At 36.4% G+C, this 16,311-nt stretch overlaps 1 protein-coding gene across 2 annotated transcripts; it reads right to left on the reverse strand.

Moving 5' to 3' along the window:
• Positions 1 to 77: 77 nt before the first annotated feature.
• Positions 78 to 14,651, reverse strand: LOC124822460 (5'-3' exoribonuclease 3-like). Of its 2 annotated transcripts, none has more exons than XM_088097522.1 (23): positions 14,328 to 14,651; positions 14,096 to 14,198; positions 13,911 to 13,987; positions 12,358 to 12,549; positions 12,141 to 12,260; positions 11,916 to 11,978; positions 11,596 to 11,739; positions 11,335 to 11,499; positions 10,117 to 10,194; positions 9,932 to 10,018; positions 9,382 to 9,678; positions 9,094 to 9,189; positions 7,670 to 7,765; positions 5,295 to 5,365; positions 3,204 to 3,332; positions 3,041 to 3,117; positions 2,909 to 2,949; positions 2,739 to 2,813; positions 2,438 to 2,595; positions 1,481 to 1,585; positions 1,298 to 1,373; positions 1,029 to 1,111; positions 78 to 922 (listed from the first exon to the last, which is right to left on the reverse strand). In XM_088097522.1, exons 1-23 carry the CDS (start codon positions 14,529 to 14,531, stop codon positions 223 to 225), a joined length of 3,237 nt encoding a protein of 1,078 aa, XP_087953648.1. In that variant the 5' UTR covers positions 14,532 to 14,651; the 3' UTR covers positions 78 to 222. The 2 variants fall into 2 exon arrangements, with proteins under 2 accessions (XP_087953648.1, XP_087953645.1); XM_088097519.1 differs by having other exon boundaries at positions 1,481 to 1,597.
• Between the last annotated feature and the right edge of the window lie 1,660 nt (positions 14,652 to 16,311).

Genomic DNA, 16,311 nt, shown 5'->3' on the forward strand with positions numbered 1-16,311 from the left:
GAGTTTTGTGAAAACAGTAGCATAGGAAGCTGCTTTAGGGTATCTATCTTTTTTCTGTAGCTCCTTTCATAAAGAGATGAGAAAACACGATGAATTGAATAGCCTATAAAGTAGGAAAATGTTTACAACCTGTGTTCTAGAGATAATAGGAGAAAATGCAGGTACAACTCTGAAACATCAACTAATTGAGAAAATATATATGGTACAACTTACTGAATGAGTCTATTGGCGATCGTAACCGGGTGGTGGCATTGGATTCCTGTTTCCTCTTCTATCTAATAAAGAAAATTGATTGGACGAATGATGACCGTATTCCCTGTTTCCACCCTGATTGTTTCGTGGAGTCCAATTCTCATGGGTTCTAGATGGTTGGAAGTTTTGGCCGTGGTGAATAACATGGTGATGATGACTAACATCATGATGGTGACTAGCATGTCCACCTTGCGTATTGTTCATAAACCCGGCGTTCTGATTGTATCCTGACGATTGATATCCATGCCTTAAACTACCACCAGTACCCTGAAGCTGATTTCTTTCATAATGATGTGATCCAGGGTGTTGATAGTCATTTCTTTCGTAAGAATTTGATGGCTGATGAGGATTGTATGCTACGGGAGGTGGTAGGTATTGTTGATTATAGCCATACTGCTGAGCAGTAGGGACAGCATTGTAAGGTGTAAAGTGGGGTCTGCCATGGAGTGAGGGAGCAGGAACAGGGGGCATTGCAACGTATCCTGGGTGTGATTCATAACCATAAGAAGACACCGGTGGCCGATGACCCATTGGTGCAGGATAAGATATAGGTGGTCCATTATGTGGGTGACGGTAGCCATTGGAGTCAACCTTCGCCTGTAAGGAATTGAGAATGAGTCTGTGTGCAGACTCTCCAAGCTCCCGGCCAGAAGACCCTGGAGGGTTTCTCCTGATATAGAAAACCAGATCCCCGGTCAGTTTCAGCCAACTAGATGAATGGATGCCGCAACCAATACAACAGTAAATCATAAATTTAACTCAAAAGAAAGCCTTACCTCCCATTTTCAGTGTGATGTCTCCTACCTGAATCCTCATGCCATAAACCACGGTCAGGCTGTATATCCCCAACGGTAACAGACTGTACACAGCATATAATTTTATTTTTCCACCAACATTACAGTATAAGTAGACCAAACACAAATAAGTATGCTACTTTAAACAGAGTAGGGTCCTAATGTGGCAACGTTTGAAATTAAAAACTAGATTGGAAAAGGGACTTGGAAATTAGAGGGTATAAACAAGGATCTGCTACTAAATTTAATACCTTAATAGGAAATTTAACTCCTTGTGGTGGTCGGGAAATGTGTTTATGAGCATCTGGAAGTCTATATATTGCGCATCTGAGCAAAAAGGCACGAAAAGGAAAATAGATAAATCAGAGTCAGTTACAGATCCAAGACCATAAGATGTGTTCTTGTTGAATAATACCCAGCATCGACAGACTTACATAACTTGATTGTCCATGATATCTTCCATGCTTGCAACAGGAGACCTAAAGATAGGAGGGCAAGGTTCTCCACCGCATAAAGATAAGTAACCATTCATTCCACCACTGCATGTATCCCTAAATAACATCAGAAAATAGTCCAGCAGGATATCTTTTCAAAGTTAAATTTATATGAAGTAAACAAACTTGACCATTTCATACATTTGAAAACTGTTGTGAAGTTCTAAAGCAACAGCTATTCTGTTTGTCTTTGCGGAAAAAAAAAATCATCTTTTCACAGAAGTGCTTTTATGCTAACCCTAAAATCATTACCCTCTATAAGAACTAACATGGCCCACTCACTTTATCATAATATATTAGTATTCTTTTCATATCTTAACATTTAATTTCCTAAACAGGGATAGTACCAATTCCAGTCTAGTCCTGACACAAATAACAGTTTTTGTTCAAAATGTCAATTATTGGGTAAAAATTGGTTACTTCAAAATGAACCACCAAACGGCTAAACCACTTAGAAAATAACTACGAAATCAACTGGAATTTCAGCAGCATTTAGCTTATTGGTGATAAATGTTCCACTACCCAAACCCACATTTCGATCAACTATCTTGCGTGTTATTTTTATTGTATTGTGTCTTTTAAAGGGACAAGTTTTGCATGTCTAAGTTAAACTTTCAATTAAAATTTAATAAGAAGAAATTCTGTATTAATTGACTTGTTTGTCAAAATAAATCCTGCTACACATTATCGACAAAAGGTTGAAAAACAAAGGCCTCAATTTTTTTCTTAAGGATTTAAATCAGTGTGTATATTCCATACAACTTCAAAGATCATATTAATGCCACATAATAATCCCAATACATTTTGTGACGCGTGAGAATAAATAATATTCCATCAGATGCACTACTATAACACAAACAAATTTGCTTAGAAAATGTCAAAGCATTAAGCACCAACCTTTCTATGGGATTGATTTTTTCCTTCACCAAAGCCCGTTCGTTGTTTGACATGTTTTTACACTTGTTGTCCAGTGTACTTATGCATGCAGAGAGAGGGTGGCAAGAATTCACAAAGAGCAAATCATACATTATAGCATTCCGTCGCTTTTCCTCTGGCTTTTGATTTTTTTTAATAGAAATAGGATATAGAAAAAACATAAGCTATATATTAGTAAACATTTGGGAGGCGAGATGAATTACAAACAGCAAGTTGAACCAGATGTGCATGCATTTAAGCTCAAAGGAGGACCAAGACATACCGTTAAAAAATTTTCAATCTTCTGAACTTCTGCGAGAAGACGCTCTTCATCAATAAAAGGTAACTTAGCAATACCCTGTAAAGAGGAAGGAAGATATTATCAACTGCGATGCAGCCATATCTAGAAAATATTAAAGAAAAAAATGCAGGCAACATAAATTTGGATCGAACCTGCCAAGCAAAGCGTTTTCCATTCATGTCAACTTCAAAATCTGAGACAACATTAATATTAAGTAGGGATCAATCCTGATAACACAGTAGAACTTCTAAAATTTAAATTAATAGACTTTGAAGAAGTCATACCAACAGGATAAAAATCAATGATAGGTGAGTTTGATTCTGTCATAAGTCTCCTATACGGCTCAGGAAGAGCATGAGAGCTGCAGATATGTCATAGTACCAATGTTATTACACTAACAGAGTTTAGAGTGCTAACAACAATAATAAGTTAGGGTAGCAAGCAAACCTGGCAGCAGGAAAGACCCCTAGAAGCTGGTCAAATGGTTTGAATGGGGTTCCCAGCTTAAAACTAATATCAAGTTCACCAAGGTCCTTGAGATCAGACGCAAAGGGGGCATAGTGATATGGATAAAACCTATTTTATAACACAATAAAATTGGTAAAATAAGACTTGGAATTCTTGTAGATGCAATCTAGATTCTAAACAACTTGAAATTCACAGGCAAGAGAAGTAAATAAATATTTTTATTCTTTGCCCTAGCTGTGTTTCCTTACTTGTATATCTAAAAAAGTAACCCACAAAACAAACTTCCCCAACCAGTGAGGTCTACAAAGGATAGATGTATGTGGCCTTACCAGTGATGGACAGCAAACATTATATAATAGTTAATTTAGGTTGTGTTGTGGTTAATATTGTAAACACAGGTGGCGAGATAAAAGTATACAAGGCATAAAACAGCCTTTGTTCCAATATTTTGAAACAAAGGACTTTGTCTGAGGAGTGCTAACAACACATTGCCCTACTGGTTGGAATCTATTGAGAACTACAAAATCAAAAAGAGACCCAATAAATGAGAGGAGAGATCTCCAAAAAAAATTATTTTCATGGAAACGATTGCTCTAAATTGTGCTGCACACGAGTATTCTCAATACAACAATAAGAAACAAAATCAATATTTAATAATGGGAATTATTAGTCAGATATTTTCCTATCAAATCATATCATATCTCCCTATTTAATATAATATTTAAACCATATTCCTAACACTCACTCTCAAATTGGAGCATATGTGCCATATGAGACAAAGCTGTAACAAATGTTAAAAAGACAAAACCCCTTGAGAGAATCATGTCAGCGAGATGGTTGCTGAAGCTGACATAGTAAATAAGGAAGGAACTGATATCTTTAACATTCCCTCAACTTAGAGCATATGTATCATCTTGTTTGTTAAAAATGCCAAAGGACATGGCGGCTGTTGAAGAGCAAAAAAAATGGCTGGAGATCATAATGCTTGCCAGGAAACAAAAAACAATACTCAGCCGATTGAGAGAAAAATGTTTGTAATGTTTAGGGAGTGCACTAGCTACAGGGGAGCAAAGATACTCAGAAAACAGCACAGAGAGAACAACGGCTGTGAGGGAGAGAGAAAATAGGTATGTGCATGACAATTTACAAGAAACTAGGATACTAAATAGTAAACCAAGCAATACCTTATGGATCTGAACATTATAACAAAACATGAGCAGCCATACTGGGAACCAAGTTGGTACAACAAGAAAATCTTATCCCACTATGTTCCCCAGAAGCAGGTAGATAACAAATATTAAATACACTAAGCTTACTTCCCCGAATGTTAATACCAAAAAAAAAACACTTCAAAGTAAATACATATCTAGATTACCATAAAATTTTAGCATCTTCTTTTCTGCTAAAAGCACGAAAGTCAATCAAATAGAATAAACCCCCTATTAAGAAGGTTTATGTGAGGAGGAATAGAGAAGTAACGAGGGTTTATTCCTTTGGTGTATATCATAACCATGTACCAGACTGACAGTAGTTAACTAGGGTAAAAAATAATATAAATAGACTGAAAAGAAAGGAGGGGAGGTGTCAGAAATTGTAGGAGGGCATCCTTAGGGACAACAATGGTCTCTAGAATGAGTAAGGGTGTACTTTTTCTCTGTTTTCCTCTACTCTGCCACCACACTGGTATTGTGTCAGAGCAGAAGAATTTCCAACGCAGATTATATTATGTAACCAACCTGAACCAGTTGCTAACATAATATCAAGAATCGGGCCTGAAGGACCTTAGTCACTAATCAAAAATTCACCAAAAATATTAAAGGGCTTTGATAGGGAAACTGCAGCAGAACAGTGAAAGGACAGGCCAGGAACTATAAGCAAGCATCACACAGTATTAGTCCTACCATCAACCAAACAAGTGTTAAAATGAAGCATTCATCATAAAATTAGGTCATCACAAATTTGATAGGTGAGGTAGAGAAAAATACCATGATGACAAATTAAAGATAAAGGAAAGGCAACATAATTTCAGGATTACACAGTTAATCACAAGAAACAAAAGAAGGAACTTACCAGTTCCAAGAACAAACACCTTCGTAATAATAGTGCATCACCCAACATAGGCCTTCAGTGTACTTCAAGACCTGAAAAAAAAAAGATTGCAATAAGAAAACCTAGATCTCCAAATGAATCTGATAGTATATAAGAGGGGGTGGGGGGTTTAGTTAAGATAGTTAGAATTTTAGAGGGGTTAGCTAGATACAAATAGGGAAGAAGAATGGGAGATTGATAGGATATAAGATAATAGGATATAATGGGTTTAGGATAGAAGCCGAACGGTATAAAGACAAGGGGAAGTGAGAAGCCGAAGGGTATAAAGGCAGGGGGGACGTGAGTCAGAAGCCGATCAGTATAAAGGCAGGGGGGAAGCCGAACGGTATAAAGCCGAACGGTATGTTGGGTAGTTAGAAAGGAGTTGCCTCTATAAGAAGGCAAGGGGGGTTTGGTAGAGAGGACAGTTTTAGAGTATTCTTTTGTAAAGTCTAGGCTTTGACCAGAAGAGGGGGATTAGGCTCCCGTATTCCTGATTGTACTTGTATCTTGTGAATTGAATACAGATACCATTCTTTTACAGTGTATGTGAGTGCTTGAAGTCAGATAGGTTTCATATCCAGAAACCTATCAAAGATTCAGATTTGTTATCATTTTAAATTGACCATTAGCTTTTTGTGAGAGGGAAACCCTTCGTGTTGTTGCTATTTTCATCTTATTCGATGAAAGTCTTTCTTATCTCTCTCACTTCAAATCTTGAATCGTAACAATAGTTCTGACCTGCCAGATCTTCAAAGGAAAAAAAGTATTATATACAAGAATACTTCGGGATGCCACAGCTTTGATAGAAAAGATAATTATGGTAGCCATATCTTTGAAGGAAAGACTATGATGAAGATCCAAGAGGGGCAACCAACAATCCATGAACAATCACAAGAGCCAAGACAAAGTCAACGGAGAAGATAGGATTGAACAATTGTTGGGAGCTACAAAATGAGATGGCCAAGATAAAAAATTAAATAGGTTGAAGGAGATACTAGGGAGTGCATAGGATGGAAGAATTTGTTTCTACTAGAAATTATAATTTTCTCTGTGACCTAAGCCAAGAGAGAAACAAATTAACCTAACCTTAGAAACATTCCCAATTAATTTAAGTTTTAATACATGGACATAAGCCCATATCAGAGCCCAGCATCACTAAGGAGTATTTTTCCATGCCTAGGTTAGGTTGCAGACAAGCAAGGCCCTCTACTTTTACACTAGGTGTGCCATGCGCATGCTTAAAACATGTTCCTTCCTCTCCATCAACTTTTACACTAGGCCCTCTACTTTTTGTTGGGAGCTACAAAATGAGATGGCCAAGATAAAAAATTAAATAGGTTGAAGGAGATACTAGGGAATGCTTGGAGCTTCATACGATGGAAGAATTTGTTTCTACTAGCAATTATAATTTTCTCTGTGACCTAAGCCAAGAGAGAAACAAATTAACCTAAGCTTAGAAATATTCCCAACTAATTTAAGTTTTAATACATGGACATAAGCCCATATCAGGGCCCAGCATCACTAAGGAGTATTTTTCCATGCCTAGGTTAGGTTGCAGACAAGCAAGGCCCTCTACTTTTACACTAGGTGTGCCATGCGCATGCTTAAAACATGTTCCTTCCTCTCCTGGCCAAAAAGGCGCACCGGTATACATGCTATAGGTGTGACTTCCTTTTGAAATTTGAACTTAGCACCCAAGTAAGCTTCACGCATAACTCCATGCGTTTTTTGGCTTAGTGTTAGTCCTACACACAAAAAAAGTCTCCTCCCTTCGACTCTGGGATAGGCTATAAAAGCATCACACTAAATCTCTTTTGAATGAATAGAAAATTGAGAGAAATTTTTCTCATGTTAGTTTGAAACTCTTTCAATCAATTCTTATATTGAATTGCTTAGGTGGATTTATGCTGCTAAACTTGGATGATTGGGTAGCTGGTGACATGTTGAGTGCAGAGGTGAAGAGAAATTAAGCAACACCCATAGAGGTCCAGATTATTCAGAATTTGATTTCACCCTGGAACTCACCAGAGCCATTGAACCCAATCTTGCATGCAAGGCAGCGGGTTTCTCCCAGCAAAAGATAAAATGGGTGTAGTTGTCTTCCCGCAATCAAGGAAAACTTGACAAGTGTATTATTTCAGTGTGGAATTCCAGTTTTCAAATTCCAATCTTGAGGAAATTAACGAAGGGTATATAATTGAGATAGTTGGAATATTAATGGGTTAGTTAGTAAGACAGGTTAGTATGATATAAATAGCAAGATATAAATAAGAGAGATTAAGACTTGGGAACGGGAAACCCTTGGAGGAGAGTTTGAAAATAAAAACTAATAAAATTTTGATTCATTAACTTACAACATCTTTCCGTATCGCTTCAAGTTCCTCAGGAGTTTTAGCAGAAAATTTTTCCTCATAATACCTCTCTTTCCAGCCTGGTTCTCCCAACTTAATCTGTCGAAACCAGCAATATTAGCTAAATGAAGTGAAACAACTTCAGGTTAAACATATGATTTAGTTCCTATTATGTAACAAATTCTCAATTTAGTCTGTATGCATAAAATCATGTTAAATCAGTACATACACTGGAAAACATTACCAATTTGGTTCCTGTCACCATTACTCCTTTCTTAAACATCCTTGATTTGGTCCACATACGTGTAGCACATTTTTAATTTGGTCCCTTACATACAGGGACAAAATTAAGAATGTGATATAGGAAGAAGGACCAAATTAGAATGAGATATACGTAGAGTCAAAATTAAAAATGTGTTGCACATACAAACAAAGACAAAATAAATAGTGTAAGGGTTAGTTGTGGTAAAGGGACTAAATATATGTCTAACTTCACTTCAAAAGATAAAGAAATAACTTTCTTCAGTACAAGAGTCATAATTGCAAGCTTTACATATAGATGCATCTCATGCTTCTCAAAATAGCAAGCTGTAACCTAGATTCAAAAAGAAACTTAGAAGGTTCTGCACATAACTCAGTTCCATGTAGCATTATCATCCAATCAATTCCCCTAGCTCCTGTTTAGCACAGGCCTAAGGGAAGGGTAGTGCAACCATGTCACCATTTGAACTTGTTATATTGGTCACATGGCAAGAACTCCAACCATTCCCTACACATACACTAGTAAAGATCATTCTGAGGCATGCACTTCAAATTCAAAAGTCCTTTGGAAATAAAGAATAAATGCAGATCCATAATTTGACAAATTATAAGGTTAAAAAGTCAGTTGATTTTCTTCAGTTCTATTTCTTGTTTTGAGCAAAGATTTTTCCAGGACTTGATAGAAAAAATCTTAAAAATGAGGAAAATGTGAATACAGGGTCAAGTAGGTTATATAATAATGGAGACATAATTAAGAAACACTTCCAATTTTAAATATTTAAGAAATCCTTCCAATTTTTTTCCTTCGTTATGAAATTTAACTAGTCAACATCAATCTAATTAATATTATGATATCCTAACGAACTCCCAAAATTTCCTCAACATAAATTACAGTCTTTAGAATGGTAACAAAAGAAATTTGCCCCACATTGGATCAAAAGATCTATTTTCCATATCATGCACTAACCATATAGTGAATCAAAAGATTTATGACAAATAATTTAAAATGCCATAGCAAATATTTTAACAAACAAAAGTTTTTAATCTAATATCCACAGGGAGGACAACTTAACATATTTGTTATGTATTAAAAAAATACACAAACATAAATGCATAGGAAAACTAAAATACTAAACAAAAAGACTATAAGAACTCTATATTTTTACCTTGTCCTCTTCAGCATTTTTTGAGTTGAATACATCCGCTTTCTCACGAAGTATCTCCTTCAATTTTGTTTTCAATTCATCTTTATTATCTTGAGCCTGAAAGGTAAAAGAATACTAAACTCAGACAAGACACAGAGGACCTAACCAGATCATTGTAAAAACCTTAGAATAACAATTATTTGACAAGATAACAAAGTGCATCTAATTCCTCGCCAGGCTCATACCCAGTAATAGGTTAGCCCATATATTAGTTCTAAAGAATGCCTCTCCCGAAGCAGGAAAACATACTTCTATTTCAACACTCCTCTCGGCTTCAACAATAACAGCAGCAAGAGCGGCTCCCGAAGATAACCTAGCCACTTTATGGGGCCTCTCAGAGGTTTCTTTATGGAATTTTTTAACTGATGAGGACACTTGAGAGTTATAATGCCCAGATTGCTGAAATGGTGATGGTGTTGGAGCTGAAGCAAGACGAGAACCATGGAATCGTGAAACTGCAACTAAAGACTCTGGTTGAAATTGAGGCTCGGTATCATCTCCCCTTTTTGCCTGTGCCTTCTCACGCTTTATTCTTTCCACTTGCCGCTGAATGAAGACAAATAAATGCAAAGAATAACTTCAAAACATGCACTCAAGCATCTATGTTTAAGAAGAAAACTATATAGATTAAAAAAAAATTATCTCCCACTCTTTAAAAAATGTTCCCGTCAATTATGAGAAAATTTGAACAGTCACACTTCCTCAATTGTGTGACATCATTCTACCAATAGGCACAAATTGATGATCTCTTTCTATGTAAACCTTAAAGGGTGAGTAAATGCAATGCAACTGAACAAACCTGATGCAATCGACCTCTTTTCTGGAATATTTTATCTTCATAAGATCCAACAGCCTGAATGAAGTGCTCCACCCTGCTTAAGTTTATCTAAAAAGAGGCAGGAAAGAAAAAGACAATGTCAATGATTATGTGGACGAAAAGTGGCACAGCATTTCAAGCAGATCCCCACCATTACTACCACATACCGTGCTACCATTGGTTAAATAACCACCCAATTCCCTAAATTCTTTCTTGTATACAGCTATCAGCAAGTTGATTGCACCCTATGTAGAACAAATGAAATTCCAAGAAATAGATCAGTTACATAATCAAAAGCAGCATATAAAACATTACACTTCAGGTCAGTTAATACATGGCAAATATAATAACAAAATAATTACTGCACTACATAAAAAATTAAGAAATTTAAAAGGATGCTAAAGATTAGGACTTCTTTCTGCCTTAACAGTGAGACCATTCTTGAAGTATAGGCAGCAAGAAAATTCAGATCCATTTATCTGCACTATGCAAAATGATTTAAGCTATGCAAAATGTTTAAAAATAATTCACAATCATTTTTTGTTTTACTCAATGAAATCAAATAGAATTGATGTTTGAATAACCACAACCCATCGGAAAGGTCATATTGATATGATAACACCAGACTTCTTGTTTCATTAATACATGTCAAAGTTAAACCTAAAATCCAAATTCTCAATTTCACCTAAACTGAATACACAGCAGCATACCTCATGAAATTTTTTGGTCACTATAAATTAAACTATAAACTCTAAAACATTTTCCGAAAAGAATATATGAAAAGGCAAACAGATATGTTATCTCAAAGCTATTACTACTTTTGAAAACCATAAAGACTGACCCATAGACCATACCATATATCTTAAAAGTGTTTTGATTCAGTGACATAAAAAAATGTAGGCTAGTCACTTCTAAAGTTTTTTTTGTTTGCCAAATATATAACATTTGTTTGCCTCCATGTAAAAGCTTGAGCTTTTGGATCGTGTTCGTACTGGTAAACTACAAAATCCTGAAAAAACTGTCGCATGCTTTAAATTAACTTAATTTTCAGAGCAAGGTAAAATTATTTTGATACTCCATCCGGGCTTCAGCTCAAAGCACTTCAGCCTTGTCCGACCCAACAATTTAGTCTTTCCAGATAGTTATTTCCTTGTTATTTAGATAGAAGAAACCCATCATTTTCAAGATTGACCCAAATTATTGAAGTTAGGTACCAAAATCCAAACCAGGGGCAAAAAACCGCTCCATATTTTGTCCAATACCAATTACAAGTCAAGGACAAATCCACAATTAATGCTTACAAAATAGAAGAGCAATCCTGAAATTTGATTCAAAGCAAGTATACAGAAAGTAGTAGAGAAAGACTAAGAAATAGAATACCAGACCTCACGAATCTCTAGTGTAGGCATATGTGGAAGAAAATCATTGCCGACGAAAAAGCACATGAAGATAAAATCATCCACAATGCATTCAAAATCAAACTCGAAAGGAGGATTAGGTATTTTCATCTCATACTCCAGATATTCTCTTAGAGTCCAAATATTCAGGAACTACAAAAGAAAAAAAGGAAGTAAAATTAAGGACTAAATACCAAAAGTGTTGTCATACTCAATATAAGATATGAATTTCATATCACAAATCCTGACCTGGTATGGCTTTTTAGCCACGATAGCCTCTCCTTTTTCATCAAACTCTCCTGCCTTTCTTTTTTCCTTTCCTTCACAGTTTGCCGCCAAATGGCCCATCTGACCACAGAGGAAGCATTTGTCTTGTCCAGGAGTAAATACAACCTACAATAACACATTATTTACCAATGATTCAATCACTCACAACAACTAATGGAAAGAAGCCAAAAATATTGCATAAAATTTATATCAATCATCCTTCAATGTCAACATCATATACTTATTTGACTACTCTAATAAACTCCAATTCAGATACAAAGAACAACTCGATAGACACAAACCTCTCTAAGAATTGAAAAATGAACTTCATGGGTAGCCAATGCCAACATAATCAAATCGGCATCCTGTCATCCAAACACGTCATAGGAATTTGTTAATTACAATCATGCTAAATAAAGCAAAGAAGATAGAGTGAAAATAGAAAAGAAGTTAGATTTTCTTTTCTTGATAAACAAAATCAAAGTTGAATTTTGGAGAGTAAGAAGATGAGGAAGTAAGATGCGTACCAAACCATATAGGCAATGTCTTGTATTTGGATCAAAACCATTAAGATTTCTCTGCAGGCGGATATAGGACATAATCTTATGCTCCCCTTCACCAGGAACATTTGCATCAGAAAGAATAACCTGTGGACACAAACATAAACCATGACATCAGTGAAGATTCCCCATCATGAGACGCAATTGCCACTGCCAGACAGTTTATATAAAATGAACTCTCTACCTTAATATTTTGCCAACCAGGGTCGTTGTTCAACCTAAGATGAACATAGTACTGAAGTGCAATTGACAAAACAGCCATAAATTCAGTTCCAGGTGTAATGACATTTGAATCAAACGTCTGTGACTCTGCTTTAGGAGGAAGCTTTCTACCCTCCTTCTCAAATTCCTCCCTTAACCTTGCTTCTTCAGTAGCCTATCACAAAATAGAAAAACAGGCAAACATAAGCAGAAATCATATCTACATATCTTATCAGATATTTCACCATTTTCTTGACAGATTATAGTCGCTCACATAAACATCAGTATCATAAGTCTAAGGGTGAAAATAGGTAAGGCTATCCCACAAGAGTCTACCATTGGCTTACATCAGGCGTAGACCAGGCCTTTTTAAAACGTAGGTCAGGCCTGGATTTAAAAAAAAAAAAAGTCTATTTGGTCGAAAACATCAAACATCAGGACATTCAAAAAGCCTTTTAGGATGAACATGGCAGCATTTTTAAATAGTCATTTTTTATGGTACTATTATTATAGTGTCTTAAAATCATATATATACCTTTCTTAATAATTATGCTAGTTAAGCGACATAAAATGTCAAACTCATAAGGTTATTGAAAGATCAATTCATACATTGATTATGCATAATTATATATATAATAAGGCCAGCAAAGCATATATTGCATAATAATATAAGAAAATTGAAACTTTTAATGACCTTATTCAGACCAATAATGCAATAAATCCACAAGCCTTTTAAAGACCTTTTAATACAATAAAGCAAAATAGGCTTTTAAACAGGCTCATAGTTCAGACAAGATTTTTAGACAAGTGAGCCAAGGTCTTCTCAAAAGACCTATAACAATTAAATATGTCAGGAGGCTCAAGCTTTATTTTTTTTTTAAATTTCAAGTCGAAACCTAACAAAGCCTCATCTACCCAGCATATTTCTACTCCTACATAAGAAAGTTACAACATTAACCTCAAAGGAAGGGAGCAAAGCAAGAATCACTAGCAGTAGCCACCCCACTCAGATACAAGAAAACTTGCATTTTATCCGAATAACCCTACCACCCAATTCAAGAAATATTTGACCAGTACATGTAGCAAGCCACAAAATTATGATAAAATGAAAAGTGTGTTGATTAATGGTTAAATACTTGAGACGAATACCAGAGTATGAACTATATATATGAGTAACCGTACAACCTCTAAGTTCAAGCTTTCAATTACCCACCAATGTGGTATGCAATTGATTCAACCTAATTGTTGATAACAGCCAAGAGAGTACGTTCACACAGAATCCAAGGTAATTGCTAGCTAGAGATATGTTATTCATACAACGTCACTTTTTGTTTCTATCTCTCCATCATTAGTTACATCTTTTACTTCTCTCTTTCTTTCTCCCTATTAGTCGTAAAATCTGTTGTTCAAATAATATTTCCTTGCTACATTATAAGAAACACGAAAGAATGAAGTCTATAACGAAACCCAAAGAATCCAGAACCACACAAAACCTTACTAAGGATTAAAAAAATTACCAATGACCAAAATACATACCGCGTCAGCTGCATCTTTCGCAGCCCTAAACCGCCTAGACCGTTGCTGGTTCATTTTCGCCCTCGGCGCAACACCATCTACATCAAGTCAAACCAAACATAGCAAATAAGCCCCACCAGCAACATAAACAACACAATTACAAATTACAAATCACAAATAATAAAAACGAAGCAAAAAACACACACCAATAGCCATGTAGAGGAGCTTCCGCGGCCGCACCATAACGAACAGCCTGTCAATGTAGTCAAACATGCACTCAAACACCTCATCGAACGACGTCGGAGAAGGCTGCATCGAAACACACAACGCGTAATCATCGTCAAACTCGCATGCTTGAAATTCAATAAAATATCAACCAAATAAATAAGTTATTGAGAGGAATTCGCAGTGAGATTGAAGAAGGAGGATAAAAGCTACCCTATCCTCGGGGTGAAAGCAGGGATGAATGATGCCATTCATGTCGAGGTAGAGGTTATCGTATTCGATGTTGTTAGGGTTCTCCTTGCTCGTATCGACCGGGATTTGAATGCCGTCGATGACGACTGGTTCCTCTTCGATCGCGTCCACAATCACCATCGGATACTTCTCGGCCAGCCACCGGTAGAAGGCTGGGACTCCCATCTTTCCGTCGCGAACTCAGATTCAATTTGCCGAAAGCGAAAGTCTCTTATCCAATTCACTTCTCTCTCAAATATAAACGCAGAGGAAGAAGAATATGCGAAACAAGTAAACACTGATTCCTCCACTGCGCTCGCGCGAGTTGGAATATTACGAGGTACAGAACTGAGCGAAAGGACGATGCTGCCCTTCACAAAATTCGCAAGTGTAATGGAAGTTCAATATTTAACAGCGGCTTTTTTGTCTTCCTGAAATAGGTCATTTAGGTTTCAATCATCCATGCTAAGTTATTTTTTAATAGAATTTAAATAAAGTATTATATATAGCATATATATATATATTTAAATACTCTATTTAAATACTATATAAGTTATTTTAACTTAATTTTAAAGGAAAGGATTTCTATTAACTTTATCGAAGGTTTTTTTTCTCCTGCACTGGAATATTTAAAAGTTCATTTTGGTGTTTTGTCCGAAGTAAGGTGGAATTTGAAAAGTTTAATGTAAGAAATGTTGGAATAATTTGAAAGTATTGTGCTAATTTGATCAGAGTGTCACAGATTAAGAGGATTAAACCAATTTAAATAAATATAAATTAAGAAAGTAAATAAATAAATGGACCAATTTAACCTTATTCAGTCAACCTCCAAGTCACCATTTTTTACCATTTGATCAATCAGACGGGGTAGGGTTGGCCCATTTCAATCTTTTTTTCCTAAGAACCAGTGGGAAAGCCATTTTTACATGCTCTTAGAGACTCATTCTCAAGCATGTTTTTTTTTAAACATATTAGTGATTTATTAGAATTTAGAGTCTTCCCTGTACCAATATGATGGGATGGGTATGAAATTTGAGAAGAGACGTTATCTCTGCACTGCCTTTGATACTTTTACAAACGGCCCAACACTGTGCACTTAAACCAGTGTGTATGGCCCAGTCCAATGCGGCTTGGTATTTGCCAAGCATCGTGACTTCCAGCGTGGCAGAAACAAACCACGAGAAACCTGAGGGAGAAGCGAGATTAGGGCGTCGAGAAGCTTCGTCTCGGGAGCTGCTTCGGGAGCGATCCGGCGACGGAGGAGGCCACTGTTCGAGGTGATGATGAAGACAAAAATGGAGAGGATAGAGAGAGAGGTAAGAAAAACTCTTTCTTGTATTATTTTGATGTGTTTCAAAGTATTACGTGCTCTGTTTTCGTCACTCGAAACTGCAACATAGAAGCTCTATTTATAGAGCTTCTGTAAACCCAAAACAGTAAACAAACAAAACTGTAAACCAACGGTACAAAAATAACTAACTGAAAAATACAAGACTACTGTCTCTTGTTGACAGTAGTGAACCTTTATTCCCAATAGCCTCCCCTCAAGCTGGACGATGTATTGTCATCAGTCCAAGCTTGGGAACAATAGTCTTGAATTTGACGCGGTGAGGAAACTTGGTGAAGATATCGGCCAGCTGCTCGTCAGATCGCACGGGAAGAAGATTTAGAAGGCGCTCCTGGATTTTCTCACGGACGACGTGGCAGTCCAGTTCAATATGTTTAGTCCGTTCGTGAAAGCTCTGGTTATGAGCTATGTGCCTTGCAGACTTGTTGTCGCAGTACAAGGCTGGGATTCCTGTCTCTTCAACCTGAAGGTCCTTTAGGAGATAACTCAGCCACTGTATCTCACATACAGTAGCTGCAAGGGCTCTATATTCAGCTTCAGTGGAGGATCTAGAAACGGTCCTCTGCTTCTTAGATTTCCAGGAGATAAGGGAAGATCCAAGGAAGACACAGAAGCCAG

Source organism: Vigna umbellata, chromosome 1 (genome assembly GCF_029865625.1).
Source record: "Vigna umbellata cultivar VRB3 chromosome 1, Vumbellata_1.0, whole genome shotgun sequence".
Classification (NCBI taxonomy): Eukaryota; Viridiplantae; Streptophyta; class Magnoliopsida; order Fabales; family Fabaceae; genus Vigna; species Vigna umbellata.

What these genes read in the sequence shown, in the direction of transcription:
- LOC124822460 (XM_088097519.1), bottom strand. Translation starts at nt 14,531, where the DNA reads ATGGGAGTCCCAGCCTTCTACCGGTGGCTGGCCGAGAAGTATCCGATG. An exon ending in AAAGAGGTCGATTGCATCAG is followed by an intron (nt 9,679 to 9,931) that starts GTTTGTTCAGTT and finishes GTCTTCATTCAG; the next exon opens with CGGCAAGTGGAAAGAATAAA. An exon ending in GAAAACGCTTTGCTTGGCAG is followed by an intron (nt 2,814 to 2,908) that starts GTTCGATCCAAA and finishes TCCTCTTTACAG; the next exon opens with GGTATTGCTAAGTTACCTTT.